Source organism: Misgurnus anguillicaudatus, unplaced genomic scaffold (genome assembly GCF_027580225.2).
Source record: "Misgurnus anguillicaudatus unplaced genomic scaffold, ASM2758022v2 HiC_scaffold_33, whole genome shotgun sequence".
Classification (NCBI taxonomy): Eukaryota; Metazoa; Chordata; class Actinopteri; order Cypriniformes; family Cobitidae; genus Misgurnus; species Misgurnus anguillicaudatus.
The window spans coordinates 2,238,913-2,265,000 of NW_027395283.1; the positions used below are offsets into that span (position 1 = coordinate 2,238,913).

The 26,088-nt window shown below is 37.5% G+C and overlaps 1 protein-coding gene across 1 annotated transcript in view; it reads left to right on the plus strand.

The window, feature by feature from the left end:
- Positions 1-26,088, plus strand: part of LOC129439005 (uncharacterized) — a 74,907-nt gene that overhangs the window by 12,876 nt on the left and 35,943 nt on the right. The window contains exons 2-3 of the mRNA XM_073865723.1: positions 1,532-3,013; positions 19,662-21,145. Coding sequence (XP_073721824.1) covers positions 1,532-3,013; positions 19,662-21,145 — 2,966 coding nt within the window. The remainder of the gene's footprint in view (positions 1-1,531; positions 3,014-19,661; positions 21,146-26,088) is intronic.

Genomic DNA, 26,088 nt, shown 5'->3' on the forward strand with positions numbered 1-26,088 from the left:
ATCAGATTTCTATTGAGTATAGCACTTCCTTTGGTTAGGAGGAATGGTCTCCCCCAGAAATGCTTCCAATTGTCTCTAAACCCAACAATATGCTGAGGGGACCACTTTGACATCCAGCCATTGAGAGACACTAATCTACTGTGTGTTTTACCTCCCCAGTAGGCGGGGAGGGGACCAGAGCATATTACATTGTCTGACATTGTTTTTGGAATTTCACACATCTCCTTAATAGTATCTTTGGTGATTTCCGACTAGCAGAGCCTGGTGTCATTCGTGCCAGCGTGAATAACAATCTTAGAAAACTTCCGCTTAGCATTAGCCTTACATCATTCAAAAGCATTTCTTTGTTCTGTGAAAAACTTTCATATCGGCTGCATATCTGCGGCTTTTACGCGGATACAGATATATCTGGGACATGCTCATATTGGCCGATAAAATCGGCAAAACGATAAATATCTCGGGGGAGGGGCAGCAACAAGGGAGAGTGACTGGATGCACTGTAGGTTTAATCGCCAGCGCATCATATTAACATAATTATATTTAAATTTCCCAGTCGCACCAGTGCAACCTTTAATAAAACGTAGTCACATAGGCAGGAAAAATACTCTCAAAATGCGACTCTTTACTCTCAGTCTGGAGCCCTACCCATTATTCAAACATTGTAAACAATACTAAAACCGGCTGTATAAATGCGCAAATTACTTGCCAGCGTATTGTGTCTGTACACTGACCACTCTGTCAGTAGGAGACGTCAGCAGCATGTGTCGTAGCCTAGTCATAAACGCACACTGAACAACCAAGGAGGAGAAACAATTGAATAAAACTGTTCATATAGTTTTCTTTGAGCACAAAAATGTTTTCGTCACTTCATCATAATTCATATTATTATAGAACGACTGATATGTGGCATGGACCTTTTTGGTGATGTCCTTCATTATTTTCTGGGGAAAAGAATTGTGAAACTAACCAAAGTTAATGGGGCAGACAGAAGACTCCCAGTTTTCATCAAAAATATCTAAAAATGTGTTGTGAAGACAATCTGAGCCCTTGGGGGTTTTGAACGACACAGGTGTAAATGATTTATGATAAAAATTAACATTTCAGGGTGAACTATCCCTTTAAAAAAAGACTTAATCTTATTCTAGAAGTGTCACCATGTAATGCAAAAAGGATTGTGAAAGTCTCTGAAAATAAACATAATAATAAAAAAATTGCTCCATTTGACAACTACTACAAAATAGTGGAATACTCACAAATAATCATGCATTACATTTATGTTTTGTCATTGATCACTAGTTATGTTGTCTCTATTTAAATAAAATATTAACAAAAATAATAATACAAAATAGCTGGATATGTTTACAAATGTTGGTTTATTTGATGTGCAATGACCCAGCTGTAATAACAGGACTGACACATGTCTTCTGTCTGTATGTGTGAATCTAGAAAAAGATACAGAATCTCAATTCTTCATCCTTTTTTGTGTAAATAAGAGTGAAAAGACAATTGAACTGTTTCATGTTTCTTTCAGATGTGAAGAGTGATTCATGTTTGGATATAGAAATAGCGTCCTCAACATCAAAAGAGCGACTGACAGCACAAACTCTTTCCTGCATCACCTGTGGAAAGACATTCAGCTCACAGAGACTTTTAGAGAGACATGAGAGAAAACACACAGAACAGAAACTCTTCACCAGATCTGAGATCAGCTTTACTACCTTACAAGAGAAGAAACTTCATTCAGAAGATCACAGAGAGAAGAAGAAGAAGCAGCAATTTCACTGTGAGCAGTGTGGGAAGATTTGTGTCTCTTCTTCTGATCTAAGTGTTCACATGAGGACACACAGTGGTGAAAAGCCTTTCAACTGCACTGAATGTGGAAATTACTTCAAAACCAAACAATATCTTAAAATTCACCAGAGAGTTCACACTGGAGAAAAACCTTACGAGTGTCCTCACTGTGAGAAGAGATTTAGCTGTAAATATAATCTGAAGAGACATGTGCTTTTACACACCAATGAGAGACCGTATCAGTGCAGTGAATGTGACAAAACCTTTAGGGATTCAAGTTCATTAAAAAAACACGAGAATACTCACTTTAAAGAGAAACTCCATCAGTGTTCACACTGTGGTAAACGTTTCTGTCATAAATATCAGCTGATAGTCCATCAGAGAGTTCACACTGGAGAGAAACCTTACGCCTGCTCGCACTGTGGAAAGAGCTTCACTAGTTCATCTAAATTCAGAGTTCATCAAAGAGTTCATACTGGAGAGAAACCTTATCACTGTAATGTCTGTGGGAAGAGTTTTAGTCAACAAACTACTTTACTAAATCACAAGAGAATTCATACAGGTGAAAAACCTTTCAAATGTTCTCAGTGTCACATGACATTTTCTTATTCAGGTCAATTCAAAGTCCATCAGAGAATTCACACTGGAGAGAAACCTTACGCCTGCTCTCACTGTCGAAAGAGCTTCAGTAGTTCATCTAAATTCAGAGTTCATCAGAGAGTTCATACTGGAGAGAAACCTCATCACTGTAATGTTTGTGGGAAGAGTTTTAATCAACAAACTACATTACGATGTCACAAGAGACTTCATACAGGTGAAAAACCTTACAAATGCTCTCAGTGTGACAAGACGTTTGCTCAGTCAAGTTCCTTAAAATACCATCAGAGAGTTCACACTGGAGAGAAACCTTATCACTGTAGTATCTGTGGGAAGAGTTTTAGTCAACAGTCAAACTTACTAAAGCACCAAAGAGTTCATACAGGCGATAAACCTTTCAAATGTTCTCAGTGTAACAAGATGTTTGCTTATTCAGGTCAGTTACAAGCCCATCAGAGAGTTCATACTGGAGAGAAACCTTATCACTGTAGTGTCTGTGGGAAGAGTTTTAGTCAACGGTCTTCATTACTAAAGCACAAGAGGATTCATAAATGCAATCCACCGTGCCATTTGCCGTTGCCAGTTATAGGTCTCATCACTGTAGTGTCTATAGGTCAAACAAGAAGCCATATCTAAACATGACTCAAAAGCGCATGCGTTTTCTCTGGGCCAAGGCTCATTTAAAATGGCAAAGTGGAAAACTGTTCTGTGGTCAGAAGAATCAAAATTTGATGTTCTTTTTGGAAAACTGGGACGCAATTTCGTCTGGACTAAAGAGGACAAGGACATCCCAAGTTGTTATTAGTGCTCATTAAAGAAGCCTGCATCTCTGATGGTTTGGGGCTGCATGAGTGCGTGTGGCACGGGCAGCTTACACATCTGGAAAGGCACCATCAATGCTGAAAGGTTTATCCAAGTTGTAGAGCAACATATTCTCCCATTCAGACATCGTCTCTTTAGGGAAAACATTGCATTTTCCAATATGACAATTCCAGACCACATACTGCAACAATTACAACATCAAGACTGCGTAGAATAAGGATCTCAATACTGAAATGGCCAGCCTACAGTCCAGATCTTTCACCCACAGAAAACATTTGGCGCATCATAAAGAGGAAGATGCGACAAAGAAGATCTCAGACAGTTCAGCAACTAGAAGCCTATTTTAGACAAGAATGGGACAACATTTCTATTCCTAAACATTGGTCCTCCTCCAGCTGTTCATTATATGTACATTTAACTTTCCGGCCTCTTATTGCTAACTGTCCCAACTTTTTTGGAATGTGTAGCTCTCATGAAATCCAAAATGAGACAATATTTGGCATAACATTTCAAAATGAATCACTTTCAACATTTGATATGTTATCTTTATTCTATTGTGAATAAAATAAATGTTTATGAGATTTGTAAATTATTCCATTCCTTTTTTACTCCCAATTTCTACAGTATCCCAACCTTTTCTGATTTAGGGTTGTACAACAACGCCCTCACTTGTATGATGTCACAGCAGTAGGCAGCGCAAATATAACGACACGCCTAAAATCCCTCCCACTCTGAAGTAATACTAACTCGATGGAAAAGCTAACCAAGCCAAAGTGAAGTGAGCTGACCCGACCTGTCTCGAAAATCAGTACGGCTCTGAAGGCCTGGTAGAGTAATAATTTGAATGAAAAATCATTTGTATTGTGTACAGTCGTGGCTCGACAGTCGAGGCGAGCTTGCTCAGGAATGGCAGAAGGCAGGCGTGAGCGCATCTGCACGCACAGTGAGGCGAAGACTTTTGGAAGATGGCCTGGTGTCAAGAAGGGCAGAAAAGAAGCCACTTCTCTCCAAAAAACAAACAAACATCAGGGCCAGCTTAATCATCTGCAGAAAGTATAGTGAATGGACTGCTGAGGACTGGCGCAAAGTCATATTCTCTGATTAAGCCCCTTTCCGTTTGTTTGGGGCATCTGGAAGGTGAGCACTACCATGTGTCATGCCAACAGTAAAGCATCCTGAGACTATTCATGTGTGGGGTTGCTTCTCATCCAAGGGAGAAGGCTCACTCACAATTCTGCCCAAAAACACAGCCATGAATAAAGAATGGTACCAAAACACCCTCCAACAGATCACAAGACGTTAAAGGACATGGCCATATAGATATTCTGCATTGTATATTGTACACACACACGTTTACCTAAGAAAGGAGAAACAAGACTGTTAAAAAACAAGACTTAATATTGACATAACATTACAATTACAATTCTATAAACAATTATTAAAAACTTTATAAGACACATCATGACATGTTTATATCATGGCAAATAGATTAGAATACTAAAGCTACTGATAACCAAATATATATTCTCTTTATGTATGAATATTAGTTATTATTTCTAATGTTGGCCTGTTCTTTAAGGATCCACATATTTACAGCAATCTTTTTCATACCTTTAGAATTTGAAGAATTCTAAGACAACATTTGAAGCTTTATAACTTTATTGGGTTGTTTCCCACAGGTTTAAATTGATGCATGACTAGCCATTAGTTATGTAAAAACATTTAGGTACTTTTTACAAACAAACCTTTTAAAAAACATTAATGGTGTACATCTTAAGACAAAACTATGGCCCTGATATATTTGAAGATAGGCCAGTGTAAGCTATTTTCAATTAATGCCGAGTTCAGACTGCACGATTTTAGCCCTGATTTTGACTCGCCGACAGGTTTTGAGAAATCGCCGACAAATGCCCGAAATCACAGGCAAATCGATGCTCGTGCACGCGAGTGACAATCACACAGTGTGAATTATAAAAGACGCGTTCTGAGAGGATCGCCGACGAGTCGCCGACACCCGTGAGATATTTGGCATGCTAAATATCTGGACCGGTCGGCGATTCAAAATCATGCCGTGTGAAATGTGTTTTGACTGACAATAACATCGGCGATGACCTACATCCAATGAGAGAGCAACATACAGGACAGCTGGAAGTTCGGGGAGGAGCCTCTCCAAACATTTCCTCATTCATAATTTTTATTTCTTCTTCTTTCTGCTGCAAATGCAATTTGTATGGTAAACTTCTTGCGGGTGACAATTTTTAATAATAATCCCAGTCTCACGTGAGAACTCCGGTCTTGCACGCGTGACCTCGCGTTGTTTCCTTCGCGTCACTTCTCGCGTGCGTTTGGTTGTGAGACGTAGTTTGCGGACCGGGAAAAAGTTATCGGCGATTCTTCTTACGGTAAAGTCATGCAGTATGAAAACCCCGGTCGCCAATCCATCATGCAGTCTGAAACAGCAGCGACTGAACCCTTCCCCAGATAATCACGCAGTGTGAAACCACAGGTGACCCGACTAGTTTGAAAATCATACAGTCTGAACTCGGCATAAGACAACTAATACATAAACCTAAATTTTAGTCTGTAACTACACTTAAACCAATGGTCAGTAACATTAATCTCTAAGACTAGTCTTAAAAGTTAGTCATACATTTTTGTCTTCATGATTGAACATAACTGCTTTAAGTATCATGTGAAAAAATATTTAAATTATATTTAAATCCAAATAGTAAGACTGATTAGCTCTAACTAGCTACTAGTTCTTCAGGCTAGTCCTTAAAACACCGTTTTAACTTAATGGCTACTGTATGTTTACTCAACCAGCCTTAGTCTTGGAAAGACATATATTGTCTGATCTTAATAAAACTATTAATATTTTGTCATAAGCTTCACATTACTAGTAAATTAGTTAAATATACTGATGTAGATGTCTGGCCCATTTTGAAAATGTTACATTTCAAAATGCTTGAATTGATTATCTCAAGTCTTTTAGTTTTAATGAGGTAAATGACTGCAAATCATTGATTCTTATAATAATTTTCATGCAGATGCAAACCCATGGACAAAAGGAACATAACAGCAGCTACAAATGAAATAACGAATACAGGTTACAAATGGTGCCCACATCACTATGTGACATCACATCAAATCTAGGAATACAACGGCAAAAGTTTATTTTATGTTTCATATTGATATTTGCCCAGATAGTACAGTAAATTCACAAATTGTTTTTTTCATATAAACATAAACATATAGAGCAGTACTTTCAACTCAGTGAAACACAGTGGTTTCTCGAGACCCAATGCTCAGCACATTTTGTATGTTTCTCTCATCTGACACAATCAGTTCAGTTCATACAAATCTCTACTGATGATTAAAGTAGATTTGTTTAAAATGGAAGACTTTTGTATATGTACAGAGCAGTGGGCCTCCAGGAATAATTTTGAGAACCACTGATCTAAGGGACAGTTAACGTAACACCCGTTGTTCTAAGATATGTAATTATCCTAATAGACCCTTATAAGAATCTGAAAGCAGATGTTATGTGCAAAATAACAAGTAGGTCAGACAAATATTTATGTGTCGTATACATATGCTATAGTCATCGTTATTTGTTCTTAGGTTATAACGCCACCTAGTGGACAATCTCTGCAATTTTTTGCATGTGACCTTAGCCTTGGTCTATACATATGTGTACCAAGTTTTGTGTTGATCTCATTCCTATCATAAATGATAGCCATTTAAGTATTTGTGGCCCCGCCTCTTCGTATTTTGACCGTGGTGTTGCGACGACAAGTGCAAAGTTAAACTTTTTTTGATAATTATTGATATTCAGTGTCTAAGGAATATTCCAGCACTGGATTGGTTCAGATCGGTCAAAAAACCTAGGACTAGTTCGCAAAAGTAGGTTTAAAAGAAAATGATGAATATCTAACTAACAAACGATTGGACTGAGACAAGTGCTTCTTGAGGAATAGTTGTTCACAGTAAGGACCTCTATTAAATGATATGAGGATCTTGTTGATATCTGAAACACTGCATAATACACAATCACTTAAACACTGAAAAAACGTGATAGCGCCCCCCGGAGGCCGAATTTTTTCTTACTCTGCAGAGACCTTCATGGCCAAGAGACAAACAGGCCCACCACGTTTCGTTTGGATCAGCCTCCGTTAACCCTGTCTAATAGCTGCTTTTTCTTGATTGGCCGATGGCGGCCATGTTTTTTGATCTACGTGAAATTCCTTTAAGACATTGATAAAACCCTAGACCAAGAGCACCCGTGCCAAATTTCAAGTTGATCGGCCTCATATTTCTGTAGTTTCAGCCCTTCAAAATTGAGGTTGTGTTATAGCGCCAACTAGTGGTCAAGCGGCAATTTTTTGCACGTGACCCCAGAATAGGGCCCTGTATATGTGTACCAAATTTGGTGTCTCTACCTCTTTCCAATCCTAAATTATAGCCATTAAAGTCCAAGAGGCTCCGCCCATTGGGGGCATGGCTTGACGACGGCGAGTCGAAAGTTCACATTTTTTTGATAACTTTTGATATTCACACTCCAAGGAATATTACGGGACTGGAACGGTTCCGATTGGACGAAAAACCTAGGACAAGTTCGTTTTTATTTTTTTCGAAAAAAAATTCGTGACGGAAATGAAATCGGATATATACGTTTTGTTCGTCTTGACGCAAGGATTCCAGTGATATAAGACACTTGATATTTGGATACGATTTGTGGGAGTTATGAGCATCAACGCGTTTGTTATTGCTATCTGCTATATGCGTATTCTCTGGGTTAGAAAATTAAAGTTTACATAATTATTCAGTATTTTGTCAAGTCTTTTTATTCTTTCTAGGAAAGTTAAAGGACCTGTTATTGCATAGAGATCATTTTGACCAGATGCGATATGTTAGCACAATAGAAATGAACTGTAAGAGCTTTTAGAGAGGGATAAAGACTGCCGAGAGTAACACCACCATTTGAGTATATGTTGCATACTTGACAAGTTTGTCACAAAGGAAGAATGTCATTGTAGGTATCTATACAGATGAAAATAAAGGCTTTAAACTTCAACTGCACTTTTAATTTGCATATTCAAGAGAGAATAATTTAAAATATTTTTTAGTTCCTTTAAAAAATTGGTTTATTTTACGGGAGAAAAGGAAACTGTAGAATTCATAATCTTAAAGCAGAAGTTATATGATAAAAATAGAAAATAACAACCTTATACCAGGGATGATTTGAAAGACCAGGGTTTTGCTATTGTATTTTTATATAGCCATGTATTTGTAGTAAACAAATGGCAATCCAACAGCTTTACTGCATGTTTATTTTTCATAAGGGAGGATAAGTAAACTTGATTATGAATTTAGGTCATATATATAAACCTCCTGACTATAATGTTGGTGCGGCAAATTTCGTAGGCTTTATGACTCATCTATGATTAACGGCTTGTACGTTTTACATTTAAAACAAAATTTAACTTTAAAATATAGCTGCAAGCAGCAATTGCGGGGTCAAGCACCTTCAGCGCAATGAGCACCCAAAGCACAGCAAAAACCACACGACGCAGCAAATGCGCAAAGCACAGAAAGCGCGCAATACAGAGCCCGAACCCGAAGCAAAGCAAATGCTGAGCAGAACCACTGCAGTGCGGAGCAACAACAGAAAAGATGGCAAAAATATAACACGTGTGGAAAACCAGACAGGTCGAGAAGAACATGTTAAAGGGAACACAAAAGGAAATCTCAATAAGTGAAAGTAAGAGCTGGGATTTGAACCCATGACCTCATGTTCCCAAAGCACAGCACTAACCGCATGCGCCACTGAGTAAACGATTAAACCACTGAGTTGGTGTGTCCAAGCTATAGAATACAGCTTTACAGCTATAAACATTGATATCCAGCCATTACCAAAAGTGTAGAAATGACAACAGAGAGCACAAATAACTGAAATACAATGTATAGTATGAAAATCACAAAACTTAAGTGAGAAAAAAAGTTAAGACAAAAAACCACTGCACATGGGATTTGAACCCATGAACTCAGGTTCTCAAAGCACAGCACTAACCGCATGTGCCACTGAGGAATTATGGATTGAAAGGCTGTGGAAAAGAGGCTTCAAAACTGCAGACATTGACATGCCAATCACTGAAAGGCCAGAAATAACACAACAAAGCAAAAATAAACAGAAATACAAAGTGTAGGGCAATCAGATAAATTAAATGGCACTGAATTCGTGAAGAACATTTTGTACAATAATGAACAACATGGGCAAATTTTGTCAGATTCTTTTTAATATGACAAAGGGACAGAATGACAGGCACGGTCCGCTTTACAGAGGTATTTCTCAAAAATTTGACACTCAGCAGAAAAATCTGTTCAGTCACGTCTGTGCGGATTGCTCCAAACATTATACAAGCAGAACCTGGCATAAAATAAACAAAATTTGTAAAAGGAGTAGCGAAAAAATCATTTACCATATGCCTTACAATAACACATAAACAGAATGATGGAAAATGACAAACAAGGTATTGTTGCGATCGGCAAAACCAGTAAATAAAATTTCACAAAGAAAATGTATATCAGACAAAGTATTCTGAAGATATAAGCAGTTCTATAAGAACTGTTAAAGTTTATAACCCCTAGGTGGCGCTGTACTCTGACTTCCCAGGTACCTTCAGGACATCATGCCGAAGCTCCCTGACTATTTTTGCACGAATATGTCCAATAGTTCAAAAGATATAACAATTTATGATCAATTTCAAAATGGCAGACAGGTGGTGTGGTCAAACCCGACATAATACATATCGACAGATTCGGCATGAGCCAAGGAATCCGCAGACACCAAGATCATATTTTTCTGACAAACATTTCAGTAGTTATGGGCAAAAAAAGCAATTTTCCATATCTCATGACCCATAGGTGGCGCTGTCACCAAATTTTGCATGAACCCCAAGTTCATGGTCCACATGAAGTGTACAAAATTTCATTTCAATTGATCAAAGAATGACCGAGAAACAGCTTCAGAACCATTTTTGCGTCAACCTCGTGAAGTTTGCGCATTTATTACTTTAGAACAAAGATAAATATCCAAATTCTGTTCGGTCATTTCTGTGCGGCTCACTCCAAAGTTCACCTGTGCCAAATTTCATAACAATTTAACCAAATTTGAAGGAGGAGTAGCGAATAAACGGAATACTGTACATTTCAAAATGGCCACTACTGTAATGGGTGGAGTTTTCATGTAAGGTATTAAAAACAATAAGCATGAGGAGAGCAATCACGTGTACTAAGTCGAATTTTCATGGATCAAGCGGATCAGCAGTTATAACCATTTGAACATTGAATTTTTGCACTGCTGGTGGCGCTATAGAGTTAGTACTAGAGACCCCATTTTTGGTCACGTGACTTTTTAAGACCACCACTACAACTGTGCCAAATTTCAGCATTTTCCTATGTACGGTTCATAGGGCTGCCATAGACGCCTATGGCTAAGAAGAAGAAGAAACAGCAGAATAATAATAATACTGACAATTCCAATAGGTGTCTCAGCACCTTCGGTGCTTGACCCCTAAATATAGCTGCAAGCAGCGATACGGGGTCAAGCACCTTCAGCGCAATGAGCACCCAAAGCACAGCAAAAACCACACGACGCTGCAAATGTGCAAAGCGCAGAAAGCGCGCAATACAGAGCCCGAACCCGAAGCAAAGCAAATTCAGAGCAGGATCACTGCAGTGCGGAGCAACAACAGTAAAGATGGCAAAAATATAACACGTGTGGAAAACCAGACAGGTCGAGAAGAACGTGTTTAAGGGAACACAAAAGGAAATCTCAATAAGTGAAAGTAAGAGCTGGGATTTGAACCCATGACCTCAGGTTCCCAAAGCACAGCACTTACCGCATGTGCCACTGAGTAAACAATTAAACTACTGAGTTGGTGTGTCCAAGCTATAGAATAGAGATTTAGAGCTGTAAACATTGATATCCAGCAATTACCAAACGTAAAGAAATATCAACAGAGAGCACAAATAACTGAAATACAATGTACTGTATGAAAATCACAAAACTTAAGTGAGAAAAAAAGTGAAGACAAAAACCACCGCACATGGGATTCGAACCCATGAACTCAGGTTCCCAAAGCACAGCAGTTAACGCATGCGCCACTGAGCAAACGATTAAACCACTGTGTTGGTGTGTCCAAGCTATAGAATAGAGATTTAGAGCTGTAAACATTGATATCCAGCAATTACCAAAAGTGCAGAAATGACAACAGAGAGCACAAATAACTGAAATACAATGTATAGTATGAAAATCACAAAACTTAAGTGAGAAAAAAGTTAAGACAAAAAATCACTGCAGATGGGATTCGAACCCATGACCTCAGAATCTCATGGCAAGTGGTTAACCAGATGCGCAACTCAGTTAACACAGCTCAAGAAAAAGCAAAAAACAGCTTAGGTGCTGCAAGGATTGACATATGCCAATCATCACAGATGCAGAACTGACAGTGCAGAGCAGAACTAACAGAAATACAATGTATATTAGAATCAAAAAGCTCAAGTGAGATTGAAGGCAAGAAGATCATTCTGTATAGTAATGCTATACAATGTAATATACAGTCACATTAATTTACTATGACAAATAGACAACGTTACAGGCACGGTCAACTTTGGAGTGGTATTTCTAAGAAAGAGAACAGAATATCAAAAATCTGTTCAGTCATTTCTGTGCGGATTGCTCCAAACATTATACGAGCAGTACTTGGCATAAAATAAACAAAATTTGTAAAAAGAGTAGCGAAAAAATCATCTACCATATGCTTTACAATAACACATGAACAGAATGTTGGAAAATGACAAACGAGGTATCGTTGCAATCGGCATAAACCAGTGAATACAATTTCACAAAGAAATTAATATCAGACAAAGTATTCAGAAGTTATAAGCAGTTCCATAAGAACTGTTATAGTTTATAACCCCTAGGTGGCGCTGTACTCTGACTTCCCAGGTACCTTCAGGACATCATGTCGAAGCTCCTTACTAATTTTTGTGCGGATATGTCCAATAGTTCAAAAAATATAACAAATTATCTAAAATTTCAAAATGGCGGACAGGCGGTTCGATCAGACCCGGCATAATACACATCGACAGATGCGGCATGAGGTAAGCAATCCATAGACATCAAGATCCAAATTTTCTGACAAACAGTTCAGAAGTTATCGGCAAAAATAGCCTATTTTCATATCTCATGACCCATAGGTGGCGCTGTCACCAAATTTGGCATGAACCCCAAGTTCATGGTCCACATGAAGTGTACCAAATTTCATTTCAATTGATCAAAGAATGGCCGAGCTACAGCTTCAGAATCATTTTTGCGTCAACCTCGTTAAGTTTGCGCATTTATTACTTTTGAACAAAGATAAATATCAAAATTCTGTTTGGTCATTTCTGTGCGGCTCACTCCAAAGTTCACCTGTGCCAAATTTCATAACAATTTAACCAAATTTGAAGGAGGAGTAGCGAATAAACGGAATACTGTACATTTCAAAATGGCCGCTACTGTAATGGGTGGAGTTTTCATGTAAGGTATTAAAAACAATAAGCATGAGGAGAGCAATCACGTGTACTAAGTAGAATTTTCATGGATCAAGCGGATCAGCAGTTATAACCATTTGAACATTGAATTTTTTCACTGCTGGTGGCGCTATAGAGTTAGTACTAGAGACCCCATTTTTGGTCACGTGACTTTTTAAGACCACCACTACAACTGTGCCAAATTTCATCATTTTCCTATGTACGGTTCATAGGGCTGCCATAGACGCCTATGGCTAAGAAGAAGAAGAAACAGCAGAATAATAATAATACTGACAATTCCAATAGGTGTCTCAGCACCTTCGGTGCTTGACCCCTAATAATACTAACAATTCCAATAGGTGTCACAGCACCTTCGGTGCTTGACCCCTAACTACTAACACTGAAATCACGATTCCACCATCCAAAGTCACACCTCACTTGTTTTGCTAAATCTATTGGTGAGCGGTGAGCGTCTTCTCTCTCCAGTACAGTAGGAGGCGCTGCAGCTCTTTAGTCCGCAAATAAACTCACTAAAGAAAGAAAGAGAGCGCGTGTGATGTGTGTGTGTATCCTCAGTGTTTTTCTCTCTTGCGTGTTTCATTGAGTGTAAACAGAGTCTTGTCTCTGTGTATTTAAGTGTTAAGACGATGCGGGACACAACAGTGTGTGACAGTAAACAGAGCTTACAGGAGGATCAAACCTCCACAGAGTCTCGTGATTCTGTCTGTAACGCTGGAGAACAGCAGCAGATCCTGCAGACCAAACTGAAGATGTGTTCAGTTAAACTCATCGACTGCACGAACCTCATGATGAAGATTAAAACTGAACCCATCGAAATGAAAACTGAACCCACAGAAATGAAAACTGAACCCACAGAAATCGAAACTGAACCCACAGAAATGAAAACCGAACCTACAGAAATCAAAACTGACCCCACAGAAGAGGAAGATCGCACTGAGGAAGATGATGATTTTATTCCATCAGGTATGTCTCCTTATTGTCGTGTTTTTTTTTTTTACAGTTTTAACTGTCATGTAAGCACCTGTTTTGGGGTTTCAGTCACAAACTAACTAATCAAAAGACCCCAAAAATGTAAATTTTAAAGGAGTTTAGGCTATATTTAATAGGCTTATTGAGGAACATGCATGTTGGCTTAGTTCACACCAAAATGAGAATTTGATCATAAATCACTTACGTCTGTGTCGTCCTAAACCCCCAAGTGCTTCTATTCTCTTCAGAACACAATTTTTTTTTTAGATATTTTTGATGAAAACCGGGAGCCCAGCAAACACAGAACGTTCCCATATGGTATTTGGTTATTTATTTGGGAACCAAAACCTCCCTGCTAAAAATGATAGAAACCATTTCAGAAATTCTACTGGATGTATTATTATTATTATTATTTTATTATTATTATTCTTTATTCTAGACACATAGGTCTATATCAAAAAGACATACAAACATACTTATTTACAAACAATACACACAAGAAAGGAGGAAAAAGACATAAAAAAAAACATACAGGCTTTTACACCAGTGCTTCCAGAAACGGGAGTTATACCTTGTGTCACTCAATTTAATATTGTTTAACACAATTAATACTGTTTTTCGAATCCCTCAGCCGACACATGAAGCTATACCTCCATAACACAGCATTTAAGGTGGATTAGTTTAAATGGGATTTTAATTGGTTGTAATGGAAACTATAATGATCTCTACTGGTATGTGTTGGGTTATTGTATCATTTTTATGCCAACAAAAAAATGCAAATTTCAAGAAACGAATGAACATGTGAAATGAGAATAAAGAAAACCCAGCTAACATTTTTTGGTTTCCAAACGTTTTCCTAACGTTAGTTTTTGGTTCCCATAATGTTATTTTTTAAGGTTTGTTTTTTGTTAGCCAGGACTTTATATTTAGGTTAGTTTAAAGGTATAGTGGAAGATTCGTGACTTGCGCCAGGGCTAGCATCGCTAATCATAGCTTACATCAACTTTTACTAGCAGTGATTTTAAATGGATTCTCCAAATAGCATGACAAAATGTACCTTTCCAGTAGAAACTTCGCGTGGGAAGCCCAACCTGTCCTTTTAGCTCACGCCAGCGTGTGAAATAGTCTCCCATAAACATTCTGGTCTTGTTTCTTTCTTTATAGTCCTTTCTCTTCTTTTCATACAATTCGTAGACACTTTTTCTCTTGCGACCCTCACACATTTTGAAAAAAAAACACAGCGAGAACGCGAGCTTCAATGAATGGTTGAGCACAACACACATGCACGTGAAAGTGTGCATGTGCAGCAAGCGAACCTAGAGGCGAGCACGTACGACGGTTATACGTCAACATATAATCAGAATGATTGACATCTGGGATGACCAATAGTCTTGATGATCCACCCAGAAAACGAAAATCTTCCGCTATACCTTTAACGTTACAGTAACGTTAAAATAATGTTATTTTTAGGTTAGTTTAACATGAAACTAAACGAAAAATAACGTTTCCCTAATGCTATCCTAACGTTATCATAGGTCTACTGGTGTAGGTCTTTAAAAAAACTTTTATTTTTTTTAAATAAGTTTTATTACTTTTCCTGTGTTTTTAGATACAATAGATACTAATAGCACAGTGCATAGGTTTCTCTGCTTTTCCTGATTTCATCGTGAATATAAATGCCTGTCTTGACGGTCTATTTAATAATCACATTAAAGGCACTTTAACCGAATCTGTGTGACGTCACTTTTTGTTGACGGTTGAACTGTTTTCAAACAAACGGGCGTAGCTAACTCCTCCCCCTCCCTTCCATGCTTTCATGAACGCGCCCAACCCCCACCCTCAAATCCTTCTTGTCGTTTATTGGCTGAAATACTTTGTTATGGTTTCTATTTGTAGGTTTGGCCACTTTGTTTTTATTGCAGTTTGTGGAGCCTGGGCTGTCTACAGAGATCGTGTTTTTTTTACAGTTTGATCAGCGGACAGGCAGCAAGCAGATAGTGAAGAGATGTTTGCTGTATGTAACAAAAAGTGTTTTATGGTCTAACACGCGTGAATTCGCTTCAAGCACCTTTAAGCCATTCCCACCAATAGCGCATTATTATGATAATGTATCATTGCTAAGCGCAACCTTACTAATATGGCAGAAGGGTGACGCATTTTTATGCCGAAAGAGCCCCCTAGTGGTCGGGAGCATTTCCGTTTTGGCTTGTTTCCATTGGGTTGTAATTTATTTCATTGTGTTGTAATTTGTTTCGTTGTGTAATGGCTTTATTTCGTTGTGTTTTGAGCTTACGTTTGCTTTTCAAATGTTGCGGTATGTGCACCAGCCGGCCACCGTAGATCACTACTGCTCCAAGAAATATTTAAGGAAATTGAAAACATGAATAAATCCATTGTATTCTTTATTAGTGCGCAAGTCGTGCACGCTCCACTGCTGCAACACGTGCTTCTCTACTCCTCTCCTCCAGCATGCGCTTACGAACTCGCCTCACTGTCGTTTAATTTCACCTCAGAAACAAACATTACTTTACCGATTTCTTTTTTTCTCTTTCGTCATTTAGTAACTTAAATATGAGAGAACAAATATATATTTTAGTGGTTTTTGATCGATTTGAACATCTATATGAAGAGAATATAATATTAAAAAAAGCTTTTGATTAATGTAAAAACGGAGATAGCTAACGTTTTACCTCCAAGACTTCATTAATTTAGCAAATTCTTTTATCTCTTTCTTCATTTCGTAACGTAAACTTAAATATGTGTGGACAAAAGATCTGTTGTATAGGACTTGATGTTGATATCCCTTAATGCATACTTGAGGCACCGATGAGAGACTCTGTGGGATGGTCTATTGAGTGATGGTGCCTTCTGCCACACTTCTCCTCAGTCCTTCATTCTCCTGAGGTTGCTCCTTTCGCGCAACTCGGTGCATAAACCCTTGAAATGACCTAACCTCAATCTCTAATGCCACAATCTCACCACAACCCGACCATACACGCCAAACCATTTGACTAAGGCCAGAAGCACTACTGTCGTCGTTTATGCAGGTTCTGTGGCAAACGGTTCTGTATGGCATACTATCTACTAATATACACAACAACATCGGACCACAAGAAAACGGCAACATCTCGCCAAACTTAATACCTTTAGAAACTTAATACCTTTAGAAACGTAATACTTACCTAAGGCACTGTTAAGAATCTGTGGGGTGGTCAGTGGAGTGATGGCACCCTTTGGGTTGTCAAGTGGGCGCCCTCCTTCCTGGGTGTTTAAAATATATTTTAATGATTTGACACGTCTTATGAAGAGAATATGATGTAAGGGAGAAGCTTTGATATTGTTGGATCTAAAAACGGATTGGCGACAAACTGCAGTGGTAAGATCTGTAAAGTTTTTATTTATCTGCCAATAAATATCGTCCACTAAGTCCTCTATATCGTGTTGAAGTCATTATTTATATTTTTAAAAAATACAATGTTATCTAAACAAAATATGTAATGCTTATGTATTTTTATATTTAAAATAATCTCCAGTTCATGTTGTCTGAACAATAAGCACTGTTTAACACATCATTTTTAGTCTGATATTTACATTCAGGCATATCACAATATAGAGGTTAGAGGAACATTATCAGAACGTTAAGGCAATGTTAGCAGATCGTTTGCGGAATGTTTCTTTAATGTTTCACAAGGTTAGGGGAACGTTACCTAAACCCAGAGGGAACATTCTATTGACATCAAGAACTTTCCGGTGGAACCAACAGGGAGCGTTAGGGTATCTGTTCTGGGAACCAAAAATTGTTAGCTGGGAGGTTTCTGTCTGTCCCATTAGTTTCACAATGGAGGTGGGCGATATATCCTTTAGACAATAATATCCGAATTGTTGTCTGGGTGATACGCAAAATTTGGATATCGAATATTTCATAATTTGTACAATCCGACCACCCAATCATGAAAAGAGCTGAAGGGAGTTAAAAAGAAAACAAATAACGCACACTATACACTTCTAAACAATTATATGTAGCGATTTTAATGTAGGGTTTTTTTTGACTGTATTTTATGTTGGGTTTCTTTGTACAAAATCATGATCGTTCCTCAATTGGACAAGAGTAAGCTGCTACTAATTTGCAATACAACTACGGAGTTCTTACCTTTTATGACGTTTCTTAGGTTGAAGCAACAATCGAAAAAGAGTAAAGCTGATGTACGATTAATAAAATAGCTGCTGGGCAAAATATGCGTTGTTTGCGGAAAACTGAAGTCTGACGTTAAAAAGTTTTTCTTAAATGTCTGTGGCATCCGCAAGTGGCGAGCTTCGTGATTGCATCATTAGAAAATTCTGTTGTATAATGAAGAGTCCAAAAGATGGAATACATTTTCCCAAGAGATCCACCGGAATAGCCTCCGAACACGAGCAGGGCTTCTTTTAACTTCTAAAAAAACCTTTTTTTTAGTACAAACTAAAACATTTTTATTCATAAGTTTGAACACATTTCTTTAAAGGAAAATCCTTGAAAGTTTGTGAGAATGAAAGATATCGCCAAAAAGGTTGTTCAAAAATCAGTCGTTCCGTAATAATATTATGAAGCGTTGAGAAAACTTTTGTGTGCAAAGAAAACAAAACAAATGATTTTGTTCAGCAGTTTATTCCCTTCCTTGGTTGTTCAGTGTGCGTTCACGACCAGACTTTGGCGCATGCTGATGACGTCACCTGCTGACCTAGTTGCTAATGTTTTTTATCCGCTTTTTTATTTAAAGGAACAGTATGTAGGATTGTGGCCCAAACTGGTATTGCAATCACAAAACTTGTGGCTAAAACCGGTACTGCAATCACACAACTGGTGGCCAATACACAAAATGACAACATAAACATCAGTTGAGGGCTGCAACTCCACTTTTTAAATGACAATATAAATGACAATGACCTTTAATAAAACGTAGTTGCATAGGCTGGAAGAATACTCTCAAAATGCGACTCTTTACTCTCAGTCTGGAGCCCTACCCATTATTCAAACATTGTAAACAATACTAAAACAGCCTGTATAAATGCACAAATTACTTGCCAGCATATTGTGTCTGTACACTGACCACTGTGTCAGTAGGAGACGTCAGCAGCATGTGTCGTAGCCTAGTCATAAACGCACACTGAACAACCAAGGAGGAGAAACAATTGAATAAAATCGTTCATATAGTTTTCTTTGAGCACAAAAGTGTTTTCGTCACTTCATCATAATTCATATTATTATAGAACGACTGATATATCGCATGGACCTTTTTGGTGATGTCCTTCATTATTTTCTGGGGAAAAGAATTGTGAAACTAACTAAAGTTAATGGGACAGACAGAAGACTCCCAGTTTTCATCAAAAATATCTAAAAATGTGTTGTGAAGACAATCTGAGCCCTTGGGGGTTTTGAACGACACAGGTGTAAATGATTTATGATAAAAATTAACATTTCAGGGTGAACTATCCCTTTAAAAAAGACTTAATCTTATTCTAGAAGTGTCACCATGTAATGCAAAAAGGATTGTGAAAGTCTCTGAAAATAAACATAATAATAAAAAAATTGCTCCATTTGACAACTACTACAAAATAGTGGAATACTCACAAATAATCATGCATTACATTTATGTTTTGTCATTGATCACTAGTTATGTTGTCTCTATTTAAATAAAATATTAACAAAAATAATAATACAAAATAGCCGGATATGTTTACAAATGTTGGTTTATTTGATGTGCAATGACCCAGCTGTAATAACAGGACTGACACCTGTCTTCTGTCTTATGTGTGAATCTAGAAAAAGATACAGAATCTCAATTCTTCATCCTTCTTTGTGTAAATAAGCGTGAAAAGACAATTGAACTGTTTCATGTTTCTTTCAGATGTGAAGAGTGATTCATGTTTGGATATAGAAGTAACGTCCTCAACATCAAAAGAGCGACTGACAGCACAAACTCTTTCCTGCATCACCTGTGGAAAGACATTCAGCTCACAGAGACTTTTAGAGAGACATGAGAGAAAACACACAGAACAGAAACTCTTCGCCAGATCTGAGATCAGCTTTACTACCTTACAAGAGAAAAAACTTCATTCAGAAGACCACAGAGAGAAGAAGAAGAAGTTTCACTGTGAGCAGTGTGGGAAGATTTTTGGCTCTTCATCTAAACTAAATGTTCACATGAGGAGACACAGTGATGAAAAGCCTTTCAACTGCACTGAATGTGGAAAATACTTCACAATCAAACAAAATCTTAAAGTTCATCAGAGAGTTCACACAGGAGAAAAACCTTACAAGTGTCCTCACTGTGAGAAGAGATTTAGCTGTAAATATAATCTGAAGAGACACGTGCGTTCACACACCAATGAGAGACCGTATCAGTGCAGTGAATGTGACAAAACCTTTAGGGATTCAAGTTCATTAAAAAAACACCAGAATATTCACTTTAAAGAGAAACTCTATCAGTGTTCACACTGTGATAAATGTTTCCGTCATGAATATCAGCTGATAGTCCATCAGAGAATTCATACTGGAGAGAAACCTTACGTCTGCTCTCACTGTGGAAAGAGCTTCACTAGTTCATCTCAATTCAGAGTTCATCAAAGAGTTCATACTGGAGAGAAACCTCATCACTGTAATGTATGTGGGAAGAGTTTTAGTCAAGGGTCTTCATTACTAAAGCACAAGAGAATTCATACAGGTGAGAAACCTTTCAAATGCTCTCAGTGTGACATGACGTTTTCTTATTCAGGTCACTTCAAAGTCCATCAGAGAGTTCACACTGGAGAGAAACCTTACGCTTGCTCTCACTGTCGAAAGAGCTTCACTAGTTCATCTAAATTAATAGTTCATCAGAGAGTTCATACTGGAGAGAAACCTTATCACTGTAGTGTCTGTGGGAAGAGTTTTAGTGAACAAACTACATTACTATGTCACAAGAGACTTCATACAGGTGAAAAACCTTTCAAATGCTCTCAGTGTGACAAGACGTTTGCTCAGTCAAGTTCCTTAAAATACCATCAGAGAGTTCATACTGGAGAGAAACCTTATCACTGTAGTGTCTGTGGGAAGAGTTTTAGTCATGGGTCGTCATTACTAAAGCACCAAAGAGTTCATACAGGCGATAAACCTTTCAAATGTTCTCAGTGTAACAAGATGTTTGCTTATTCAGGTCAGTTACAAGCCCATCAGAGAGTTCATACTGGAGAGAAACCTTATCACTGTAGTGTCTGTGGGAAGAGTTTTAGTCAACGGTCTTCATTACTAAAGCACAAGAGGATTCATAAATGCAATCCACCGTGCCATTTGCCGTTGCCAGTTATAGGTCTCATCACTGTAGTGTCTATAGGTCAAACAAGAAGCCATATCTAAACATGACTCAAAAGCGCATGCGTTTTCTCTGGGCCAAGGCTCATTTAAAATGGACTTTGGCAAAGTGGAAAACTGTTCTGTGGTCAGACGAATCAAAATTTGAAGTTCTTTTTGGAAAACTGGGAAGCAATTTCATCTGGACTAAAGAGGACAAGGACATCCTAAGTTGTTATTAGTGCTCATTAAAGAAACCTGCATCTCTGATGGTTTGGGGTTGCATGAGTGTGTGTGGCATGGGCAGCTTACACATCTGGAAAGGCACCATCAATGCTGAAAGGTTTATACAAGTTGTAGAGCAACATATGCTCCCATTCAGACGTCGTCTCTTTAGGGAAAACATTGCATTTTCCAACATGACAATTCCAGAACACATACTGCAACAATTACATCATCAAGACTGCGTAGAAGAAGGATCTGAATACTGAAATGGCCAGCCTGCAGTCCAGATCTTTCACCCACAGAAAACATTTGGCGCATCATAAAGAGGCGCATCATAAAGAGACAGTTCAGCAACTAGAAGCCTATTTTAGACAAGAATGGGACAACATTTCTATTCCTAAACATTGGTCCTCCTCCAGCTGTTCCTTATATGTACATTTAACTTTCCGGCCTCTTATTGCTACCTGTCCCAACTTTTTTTGAATGTGTAGCTCTCATGAAATCCAAAATGAGACAATATTTGGCATGACATTTCAAAATGTATCACTTTCAACATTTTATATGTTATCTTTATTCTATTGTGAATAAAATATACGTTTATGAGATTTGTAAATTATTCCATTCCTTTTTTACTCCCAATTTCTACAGTGTCCCAACTTTTTCTGATTTAGGGTTGTACAACAACGCCCTCACTTGTATGATGTCACAGCAGTATGCAGCGCAAATATAACGACACGCCTATAATCCCTCCCACTCTGAAGTAATACTAACTCGATGGAAAAGCTAACCAAGCCAAAGTGAAGTGAGCTGACCCGACCTGTCTCGAAAATCAGTACGGCTCTGAAGGCCTGGTAGAGTAATAATTTGAATGAAAAATCATTTGTATTGTGTACAGTCGTGGCTCGACAGTCGAGGCGAGCTTGCTCAGGAATGGCAGAAGGCAGGCGTGAGCGCATCTGCACGCACATTGAGGCGAAGACTTTTGGAAGATGGCCTGGTGTCAAGAAGGGCAGAAAAGAAGCCACTTCTCTCCAAAAAACAAACAAACATCAGGGCCAGCTTAATCATCTGCAGAAAGTATAGTGAATGGACTGCTGAGGACTGGCGCAAAGTCATATTCTCTGATTAAGCCCCTTTCCGTTTGTTTGGGGCATCTGGAAGGTGAGCACTACCATGTGTCATGCCAACAGTAAAGCATCCTGAGACTATTCATGTGTGGGGTTGCTTCTCATCCAAGGGAGAAGGCTCACTCACAATTCTGCCCAAAAACACAGCCATGAATAAAGAATGGTACCAAAACACCCTCCAACAGATCACAAGACGTTAAAGGATATGGCCATATAGATATTCTGCATTGTATATTGTACACACACACGTTTACCTAAGAAAGGAGAAACAAGACTGTTAAAAAACAAGACTTAATATTGACATAACATTACAATTACAATTCTATAAACAATCATTAAAAACTTTATAAGACACATCATGACATGTTTATATCATGGCAAATAGATTAGAATACTAAAGCTACTGATAACCAAATATATATTCTCTTTATGTATGAATATTAGTTATTATTTCTAATGTTGGCCTGTTCTTTAAGGATCCACATATTTACAGCAATCTTTTTCATACCTTTAGAATTTGAAGAATTCTAAGACAACATTTGAAGCTTTATAACTTTAATGGGTTGTTTCCCACAGGTTTAAATTGATGCATGACTAGCCATTAGTTATGTAAAAACATTTAGGTACTTTTTACAAACAAACCTTTTAAAAAACATTAATGGTGTACATCTTAAGACAAAACTATGGCCCTGATATATTTGAAGATAGGCCAATGTAAGCTATTTTCAAGTAAGACAACTAATACATAAACCTAAATTTTAGTCTGTAACTACACTTAAACCAATGGTCAATAACATTAATCTCTAAGACTAGTCTTAAAAGTTAGTCATACATTTTTGTCTTCATAATTGAACATAACTGCTTTAAGTATCATGTGAAAAAATATTTAAATTATATTTAAATCCAAATAGTAAGACTGATTAGCTCTAACTAGCTACTAGTTGTTCAGACTAGTCCTTAAAACACAGTTTTAACTTAATGGCTACTGTATGTTTACTCAACCAGCCCTAGTCTTGGAAAGACATATATGGTCTGATCTTAATAAAACTATTAATATTTTGTCATAAGCTTCACATTACTTGTTAATTAGTTAAATATACTGATGTAGATGTCTGGCCCATTTTTAAAATGTTACATTTCAAAATGCTTGAATTGATTATCTCAAGTCTTTTAGTTTTAATGAGGTAAATGACTGCAAATCATTGAATCTTATAATAATTTTCATGCAGATGCAAACCCATGGACAAAAGGAACATAACAGCAGCTACAAATGAAATAACTAATACAGGTTACAAATGGTGCCCACATCACTATGTGACATCACATCAAATCTTGGAATACAACGGCAAAAGTTTATTTTATGTTTCATATTGATATTTGCCCAGATAGTACAGTAAATTCACAAATTGTTTTTTCATATAAACATAAAAATATAGAGCAGTACTTTCAACTCAGTGAAACGCAGTGGTTTCTCGAGACCCAATGCTCAGCACATTTTGTATGTTTCTCTCATCTGACACAATCAGTTCATTTATTTATTTATTACAGGGACAGTGCATATTAATAGACATTTAAGCCAATATTAGCCAAATGGCTATTTTTCACCTGTAGTCCCTAGACAGATGGTAATAGTCACCCTAAAAACAAAAAATGATAAAAGTACATATTTAAATAACAATAAAACAACTTCAGTATATTTACTAAAAATACTGTTAAACTAAGAATGTTCATTAAAAACAAACATTAGCCAAATACATGAACATATACACACACACAAGCAAGAAACCGTCAGGGGGCCACAAGAAAAGGTCATAAAGTAAGCTAATGTTGACAGCTCTGGTTATTAAGTAACCAGTTCTTTAACTGGATCTTAAATGTACTGTATGTGTTCAGGTTTCTGATGTTTATAGGAGTAAGGTTCCATTCAGTAGCAGCTCGAAAAGAGAAAGCTGTTTGACCAAAAACACTTTTCCTAAGGGGAATGATACAATCCCCCCTCACTGCACCTCTGGTTCTACTATAATCAGCTGTTCTGATGTTGATAAACTGATGGAGGGTAGGGGAAGATAAACCATGAATAATTTTATAAGCAAGACATAGATTTGAAAATTTTACCATGTTTTCCCAACTGAGTAATCTATATTTTTGTAGTTTTGGACAATAATGAAAAATGTTTGGTTTCTTATCCAGAATTTTTATAGTTCGTTTGTAAAGTGATTGCAGTGGTTTCAGAACTGTAACTCTAGCTTGTGACCAAACGGGGAAACAGTAAAAGATGTGAGAAAGAATCATAGAGTGCATGTACATTTTTGATGCCTGTGTGGACATTTGATGGCGAATATATCTAAAATTACTGAGGTTGAATTTGATCATATGACAATCCTTTTTTACATGTGATTTAAAAGACAGCTTTGAATCAATTAAAACCCCCAAATATTTGTACTCTGACACAATCTGTAACTTTTCCCCTGACAAAAAAACATCTGGCTCAACACTAAAATTATTGTTAGACTTGGTAAAAAACATTGCTACTGTTTTTGATGTATTCAATTGCAGGCAAGACTGTTTCAACCAATCTGTAATATTAACCATAGAGTTGGTGATTTTCTCAGCTACCTGAGAGATACTGCTACCATGAACATACACTACAGTGTCATCAGCATACATCTGCACAAAAACATCTGGACAAACAGATGGTAGGTCATCTATATAGAGTGAGAACAACAAAGGTCCTAAAATTGATCCTTGAGGAACACCGCTAGATAGACTGAGGGCCTCTGATATAAATGATTGGACTCTGACTTGTTGGGAACGATCAGTGAGGTAAGACTCAATCCATTTAATAGCATCTGAAGAAAAATTAAAACGGCACAATTTTGTCAGCAAGACTTTATGATTAACAGTGTCGAAAGCCTTCTTGAGATCCAGGAACACTGCTCCAACCACCCCACCTCGATCTAACAATGATCTGATATTTTCAGTAAAGAAGCAAGTAGCAGTTTCGGTGGAATAATTGGCTCTAAAGCCAAATTGCATAGGGTTGAGAGCATGGGGTGGGGTATTTAGATGGTTAATAATTTGTTTTGCTATCAGTTTCTCTGCAATCTTAGATACAGTAGGCAATATACTGATGGGTCTGTAGTTTAACATGGAATGAGGGTCTCCACCTTTGAAAATGGGAACAACAACAGCTGATTTCCACATACTTGGAAACATATTTTGTGAAATTGTTAAATTGATAATTTTGGTAATGGGACGTGTGACTGTTGTACTAAGCTCCTTGAGCATTACTGTATCCATGCCAAAAATATCTTTACAACTAGACAGTCTAAGTGATTAATGGTCTGTAATACCTCGTATTCTGTAATGTTTGTTAAACTAAAAACGGATTGACTTGTGTCTATTAAAGGAGCATATGTGTTCTTAGGTGTAAAACAGCTTGCTATATTAGCCACAGAATCAATAAAGTAGTGACTGAATGCCTCTGCTACAACCGCAATATTGTTTGTTAGTTGTTTATTTATTTTAAAGAGCCCCAATTATGCTAATAAATTGGCACGTTAGCACGTTATTGCAATATCCCATAGTACATACATGTTATTAAAACTTGAACTAATGCACTGTGAGTCTTATAAATTGCTTACATACCTCACC